Below are 8213 nucleotides of genomic sequence, written 5' to 3'. Positions count from 1 at the left end.
GTTTATTTAAATTTATACAGTTGAAGAGTATCTACAAAGAATTCATATTCATCCCTTACTATAATTACTCATACAATTATAACTATAATAGTTTTCATGTCAAGAACATCAAAACTTTTACATTGATGGACAATCTTTCTTGAAAAACTGTATAATTCTGTATTTCTGACAGGATATACTCCAAACTGAAACCCTAACTTATTCTAAAAAGAATAAGTCTTTAAAGGTTACAAATTTCACAGAATTTTAAGATAAATACTCTTCCATAAAATCAGATTTTTTTCCAAACCCTCAATCATGGCTACTTTCCTGACTTTCCATCACATCTCACAGAATTGACAACAAACCCATTGAATCACAGTTTCATAACCCAATAGTCAATATATCGCTTTGTTTTCCGTACTTTGCTGAAAAAAAAAAATCATATTCCATACTTGGGGCCATGAGTGTGTTAAAAGGGTAATTGTTAAATCCCACTGTTTAATTTGGGAAGACTAGTCCAATAGTTGGCAGTATTGACTCGCTGTCATCCCTCTTATCTACCACTTCAAAATTAAGGATGGCTAGCATAGATAGCCCTCTTTTACCTTTGCACAACATCTAACAAAACAAACCATCTACAAATATTAATCGAACTCACGAATACTATAAGCACAAAACAGTATTATCTCAATTAGATGACAGAACACCCAGAGTGTCAGTAATCTTAAAGAAAAATAATCTTTACAGTTCCTATTAAGAAACACTGCAGATACACATTCTGCATTAATTTAAGTACACAATATTTCAATAAAACAAACTGTTTTTTTTTACATTCTCTTAAGAAAACAGTGAATTCCAAGCATGTGAAACTAACGGGTAGTGAATAATTGTAAAATTACAATGTTATCCTAGCTGCAGTTTAGAAAACGTATTGCCATCTTAACATGGTATAAATTAAGCTTTTATTTCAAAGTAAATGATTCAAACAGCCAAAAGTATCATTAGTAGAAAAAGCACTTATCTCTAATACTGATGATTTTAAATTTTTATTTTATGTTATTGTATACTCCTTGTTAGACTGATATATTAAATTAGCTATATTAATTACTGGAGTAACATTTAGATCCTATCTACGCGAGTAGCTTGTGTTAGAGAGTATACAGTGAATCTTAACGGAACTTTAAAAATTTTCCAAATATAATAAATAAAAATTCAAAATTATTAACAAAGAAATATTATCAGTTTTCATAATGAATTGAGTTTCTAGGATGACCTGTACAACTTATGGTATCTTTATTAAAATTAATTTATAAGAATTTGCTAATCCAGCAACATGAATAGATTACTTATTTAATTTTGTTTTGATAAAAAAAACTTTAGTAACACTGGTACAAAATTAATTTATTTTAAGACTTTTCAAAATGGATTGAGGAAAAATTTCGAATCTTCTATAAATTTAATTTAAAACAAATTATTTAATTTATTTTGTTTATTTATTTGTTTATAGTTATGCACAAAGCTAAACAATGGGCTATCTGTGCTGTGTCCACCACGAGTATTGAAAACCGGATTATACCATTTTAAGTCCACAAACTTGCTGCTGTGGAAATAAACACCTGTGTTTTTTATTGAATTAACGTTGATTACTGACCTATTATTGCCTTGGAATGTTGTACAGCGGCTCTTGTACAATCCACACTTGATCCAAGACTACAGTAGCCATGGTTGTCTGGTGGTGTTACTTGGACCAAAGCCACATCAGGTTTAACAATCTCTCTGTGAAAAAGCAAAGGAACTTCTCCCAGAAAAATGGGTACAAAGTCAGCTCGTCCACTATTGATGGCTTCACGACAAATTAAGCTAAGCAAGTGTAATATCTAACTAACTTTGAAACTATAGAGCCAAACAAGTGTAAAATCTCATTTCTGTATAAACACAGGTATCGAGTGTTTCAGTATTAAAAAACTAATATTTTTTCTTTCATGCATCAGACATGAAGTACTATGTTAATGTTGTCTAGAACTGAGGAAAGAGAATAACTTAAGAATAAACAAAAACCTAACATAAACAAGAAGTAAAAGGTGATTATCCTTTACTTGTCATCTGTGATACCGATTTATCCCCAAAAGTTGTAAAAATAGTGAATGCAAGGCCTGATCTATGATTATCTTTGGTTACATCACATACACACTTGGCATTTTTGTAACGTTTTGCTCATAATAAAAGTTTGTCAAACATCTGAACCAAAATTTCAATTAAAAGTTCAGAGATATAATACGATTTCTATTTTGTCAGAATGAGAAGTTTATTTACTGTATAACATTAATATTACAATTTTTTCTTACCACACAATCAATTACACATAGAATACTAGGCTAAGAGAAAAAATACAAAATTTGAGTTCCAAAGCAACATCAGACGATAAACAATAACGACGGTCATTTTTTAAGAAAAGAAGTAATGAAGGTGTGAATTGAAGATACATTTACATAAGTATACAATCCCAATGAACATATCTTTTTATTCTACTGAAATTCACAGAGCTAGCCCATATACTGTAACTTGATACACACTAGTTTAGAATACCTTCACAATCTGGATGGTTGTATTCCGCAGCACCTTCAGTATGTATGTGGCATACGGTAATGTTCTTGAGTTTTTCTTTCTTGGCATGTTCCACCATAGCAGGCACTAGCTTCCGAGGGGTTGCAGCAATTCCTTGTACAAATACAGTGTCCCCTGTAAATATTTTTAATAATTATCATACAAGATCCAGAATTCCCTCTGAAATTTACCAATGACTAATCATAGGGATGTAAAATGTAGCTTTCAAAGTTACAAAAGCCAAACAGTTAACGTACGTATGAAGATCCACAACACAATCGAGGGAGACGACACATATTTTGTGTTAAGTGATGAACTTTAATCGCAGACTCATGGTTACGAGTTCATTCTATCTCCCAGATATGTCATGAACCTTAAACATCAACAAAACCAAATTTATTAGTTTTTAACCATTTATCATCCATGGAAGTTTTTTTTTTTTTACATTACCGTAAATGTACTGGTGGAGATGGTAAAGGGTTAATGATCTAAAATTTACATAATATCAAAAATAAGTATTTCTTGTATGTCTTCCCAACATTTCTTTAGTGACATATTGAGTACTAAATTACAGGGTGTCAGAATATTTTGATATCATCTAAAAGAGTTTCTGAACTATACGTGATTTGTAGCTTTTCTTAATTTCAGATACATGACTGATTATGATGCTGTCAAAGCAGGGGAAGGTCGAGTTAATCCTTCCGTGTAGCAGAGGAGGTTGGTCTCGGCGGAAGGTTGCTGCCAAATTTAATGTATGCCATCCAGAAAAAAAGAAAAACATCACTCACAGTACTGTTGGAAACGTGCTAGCTTAAATTTAAGGAGACTGGCGGTGTGGACCTTGCCAATGACACGAATATGCTTCACATTTTTTCAGAGAGAGAATGGATATACCGTCTCCAAACTTGTTTTGAATTGCAAGGACAGCGTGTGAAACACGTTCTGTAAAATTCACTAAAGTGCCTATGGTTCCAGATGTTTTGGACACCCTGTATTCAAACCAAACATATTAGTTCGATGTCACTAGTTTGAGTTTCAGAACTTTTTCCAACAGCAATTCTTTCATTTTTATGGTGTTTGAATCCTTTTTCTTTAACTCATCATATAGTAACCTAGATTAATGTAGTATGTGTGAAATATATCACTGTGTCTAACTTGTTATTCAGTAATACATAATGGACTAAATTTTTAATCATTTTATAGATTTTGTTTCTTAACCTGATGATAACCTACGCAGGTCAAAACGTTATTTATTCTGTATTTTAAATACCCATCTCAAATATGTATTTACTTCAGGTAGGGACCTCAACATTATGAATAGTTGAATTACTTTACTACCAGAGCTTAAATACTAAGCTATTGTCAAGCGGATATGGTAACTAACATGGGGGGTTTACTCTCAGAGAATGGTAACTATTATATGAACATAAAGTAACTACTTTACAAATTTTGTCCATATTCATGACCTTCCAAACATTTTACTACTGGATACAGCCACGTTTGTAACTGATAAGTAAGAATGAGAAAACGTTTCTGTGTCATGCCTGCACAAAAACATGGGAAGCCTACATTTTCTGCTTCGCTTCCAATGGAGAAGTGATTTTAGTATGTATTGTAAAAGGTTTACCAAACAATCATAAAAATAATTGTTTCGTAAGGCCAGTAGTTACAAATATAGGCATTTACCACCAAAAACTTTCAGGTTTGTTTTTAACTTTCCTGAACAACATACACTAATATTCCCTTGCAGGAAGTAGTTCACAAAGCAGAAGATTTGGTTTTTCAAAATTATACAGTTGTACAATGGTTAATAAAATTCAGTTTTTACCAAGTTATTACACTTTGCAACTAAGAAATGTCATTTTAAATTTGACAATAGTCTTTATGATCAAACATATAGTGTTGCTATGGGTTCGAGGGTAGGATGATTACCAATATTGTTAGTATCAAGACATAAAAATCAAATTTCATTGATTTTCTTTTTCAGTTGTAAACTTGATGTTATTTTAAGAATAAATTCACATGATCTTGTTTCTTCAAGAGAACAAGTTTTATCAACATAGCTACGATATCTAACAGATTTAAAGTTACCCGGACAGTTATTCAACCATTGTTTCTCATGATAACAAACACACACACGTTTTTTTCTAAACCAGGTTTGCAAATAGTAACATAACATAAACCAACATTTTCACCTTAAAGTTTGTTTTAGAGCAAAGCCATATTGGGCTATTTCCTTTGTCCACCCCAGGGAATCGAGCCCTAGATTTTGGCATTGCACTGTCCCACCAGGGGACAACATTTTCAGGATTTTATATTCATGCTGACAGTCTTGCACCTGTTAATTGCTGTCACTAGCGATCAGTATCTCAATAAAGAAACAGCAACATGTTTTATTAGGAAATGGTTTTCATCTATCATTACTCAAGAAACATTTAAAAATGTTAATAAAATGGTGTGACACACCCTCTATAAGTTAACTATTAAGTTCCAAAACTGTCATTTTAGGTTAGTCTCCAATTTAAGGGTGAATACAGTTAGGTTTTGAGAAACAGAATAAAAAATATTTTGAAATCAATCTATCCTCAGATTTCAGTGTGTAGCTTTAAAACCTGCAATGAGAATATAGAACTTTTTAAGATACAGAAGAGAATTAATAAACTTCAACATTCTTAAGTTGTTTATAAATACATCCGTTCTTCATGTGTACAAGATGAGGGATTAACCATATGTCATTTAGAATAGCATTAAAAAAAATTTTAAATCTACGGTTGGTCATTCTTCATACATCTACAGAGTACAGACATATAGACCAAGAATGTAATGGGACAAGCAGATGAATGAGACTTAGGAATTACGTGTAATACCAACAAGGTTATATATTCATTTTAAATTAATATAAAAAACTGAAAGTAACAACGTTTCTTCTATTTAATCTTATACAATAAATAAAAGTTAGTATTATTAATTAATAGAATGTAAACTCTCATTATACGGGGTGTCCCTGAAGTCTGAACCCATAGGAAAAATAGACATCATATTCTTAAAGCTAAACAAACATATTTATAATGTCAGTTGTACATATTTCAGGAGAATAATACCTTGATGGCACAGTCTACCAACAATTGGTATGTGTATTGCTGTTAATGGCATACAATTTGAGTAATAAAGAATACTCCGTGTATTTTTCCCTATGGGTCCAGACTTCTGGGACACTCTGTATATCATAAAATAAATGTAATTGCATCATAATGTTATGGAGACCAGTGCTGAGTCAAATGAACGTGAAACATTATAGGGGATGTTTAAACCAAACATATATTTTTCTTGCTCAGATATAGATGTGTTTGTGGTAAATTGCAAGTTTCAGAGTCCAAGAAATTCATGCCTGTTGTTAGTGTTACTGCAGTACAGTTTTTCTATTGGTGTTATTCACTGCTGTTTAGTGCTAATCTATTGAATATGCACGTTACTTTGTCAAGCTCTTGGTAGTATTTGACTAATCTTTAAAAAAATTGTGGCTTGTCTATACAACTTACAAATCCGTAATTTAGGAGTCAAAGGGGTGATGCTGTTAGGGTTGATCTTCACACTGTTATCCAGTTGGGGCACAGATAATCAACTGGATTGTCTTTTGTTAATACATTTGTAGTAGTAGTTCTAGCAATTCTAGTACAGACGAAATTTCACTACTTAAAGTACTAAATAATCTAAGTGCTATAATAGTTTTAATTTATAAATTCTGTTCTACCAAGTTTTGTTTACCAGGCTACAATAATGTTGACAGATATGTTTTTTCAAGATCAAACAAAAAAAAAACAAATTAAATCAGAACTAGCCAAAGAAATACTAACAGTATGCTAAATATTATGTAATTTGAGAGTGTACTGCACTAAAGAAAAGTGCATAAGACTATGACTGACAAACAACTTTGCAATGTCGATGTACTGGGTGTAATTTCGATGCATCTTTCTGAACTATAATATTGTATAATGTTACTTTAAATAGCTTTTTTTAACAGATTTTTAATCTGAATTATATTAAATCTTTTGTAAAAGTGCTCATCTGGAACGTCAGATCTAAAATAGCTTTTATAAAGGTGGATCTTGTTATTTAACATGACTTTAATAAATTCATCATTTCTTTCAATAGATATATATTTTTAAGATATTTTATGGTACAATAACAATATTACATGTTGTTCTTCAGAACAGAAAAGTTGATCCTGACACTGGAAGTAGGAGTGCTGCTTCTGATCTACATAATATACTCGTAGAACTTAAAATAACTTACACAAGATGATGTAATATCTTCATTTCTTGTTATCTAAGGTCATTCCACTTCCAACAATGTTGTCATCAATGATTCACTCATGTGTGGCAAGTAAATACAGGTACATACATCTCGTGCAAACAAAAATTCCAGATTCTGGCTTTGTTCCAGTGGCTTTCTCATCCTTTTTTTTTGATGCCACACTTTCATATGTACAATCATACCTCAAAGCTGGAAATATAATGTTGCATCTGTTAGCTTCTTTACTAATTTATTCATATCTTTGCGTGAGGTTAACTTCACCGTTACTCTAAAATTACTACTAATACTAATAGTAGTCGTCAATTTTGATAAATTGCTTGCTCCTGTGTCAGTTCTTGCCCACAGTATATAATCTGTCAGTTTTAAAATAACATAGTTAAATTACTTAACAATAACAGTACGTTATCATACACGGTTCACAGTGTCAAAGATGATATATATGGTAATACTATTAGTATCACGATCTGTCTTGCTGAAGAATAAAAACGACTCCTACCAATTAATCAGCTCATTTTTTTCGCACTCATAATTTTGTACTTAGTTTCTTTAGTCCTTCTCTTCGTTGAGATAGTGTATACTCCACATTTTGCCATTTTCTTATTGTAAAATTCGATGAAGATGACGTTTGTAACACCACTGTAGTACACTATAGGCCTAAATTAACAAAGTTTCGTGTCAGATTTATCTATGAGATAGTTCTAAACTTACTCCATTACGCTAAGTCTAACGTTATTATAATACTAACCAGATTTTATGATTTGCATTGCTTCCTCCACAGACATCCATTTTGGTTCTCTGTTCAGCGGTTGAAATGGTTGTTTCGCATAATCATAGAATGTTCTTTTAACAATGAGACTAGATAAAAGATTTGGCCGTGAAAAGCTGCGAAATGTAAAATGAATTCCATTAAAACTAAAAGCAACCACCATACTTATTGATGCCACTTTTGTAATTATATTACTCAAGGCCGCGCCAACACACACACACACACACACAAAAGTACACGTGACAAATATGGTACTACACGTATTGCAATATTAGTCTTCTCAAAATGATTGTATCGTTTCACATCAGAAAGGAAGTTATTTCACTACAATGAGTTGTATTATAGTCTTTCTTTCGCTCTCTCATTTTTTTTTTGGAATAAGCATGTGGAGGACTCAAAGAACATTTAATGCACAGAGTTTTGTGCTGATACCTTAAAGTTACTTACATTAGTTACACTCCTGAGGATGACGTTGTAACGTCGAAACGTGTAGAGTCGTCAACTTTTTGAAGGCCATATAGATAGGCCTAAATAAAATGTTTTAAAT

The 8213-nt window shown here is 31.8% G+C and overlaps 1 protein-coding gene across 1 annotated transcript in view; it reads right to left on the bottom strand.

The window, feature by feature from the left end:
* Window positions 1-8093, bottom strand: part of LOC106466413 (4-hydroxybutyrate coenzyme A transferase-like) — a 42501-nt gene extending 34408 nt beyond the window's left edge. Inside the window, 3 exon segments of the mRNA XM_013926701.2 lie at window positions 1634-1867; window positions 2554-2721; window positions 7646-8093. Coding sequence (XP_013782155.1) covers window positions 1634-1867; window positions 2554-2721; window positions 7646-7829 — 586 coding nt within the window. The 5' untranslated portion in view covers window positions 7830-8093.
* Window positions 8094-8213: the final 120 nt, after the last annotated feature.

The sequence above is a fragment of the Limulus polyphemus genome, unplaced genomic scaffold (assembly GCF_000517525.1).
Source record: "Limulus polyphemus unplaced genomic scaffold, Limulus_polyphemus-2.1.2 Scaffold2251, whole genome shotgun sequence".
NCBI classification, from domain to species: domain Eukaryota; kingdom Metazoa; phylum Arthropoda; class Merostomata; order Xiphosura; family Limulidae; genus Limulus; species Limulus polyphemus.
The sequence above is the reverse complement of the archived record's forward strand: the minus strand, read 5'-3'. Positions and strand labels throughout refer to the sequence as shown.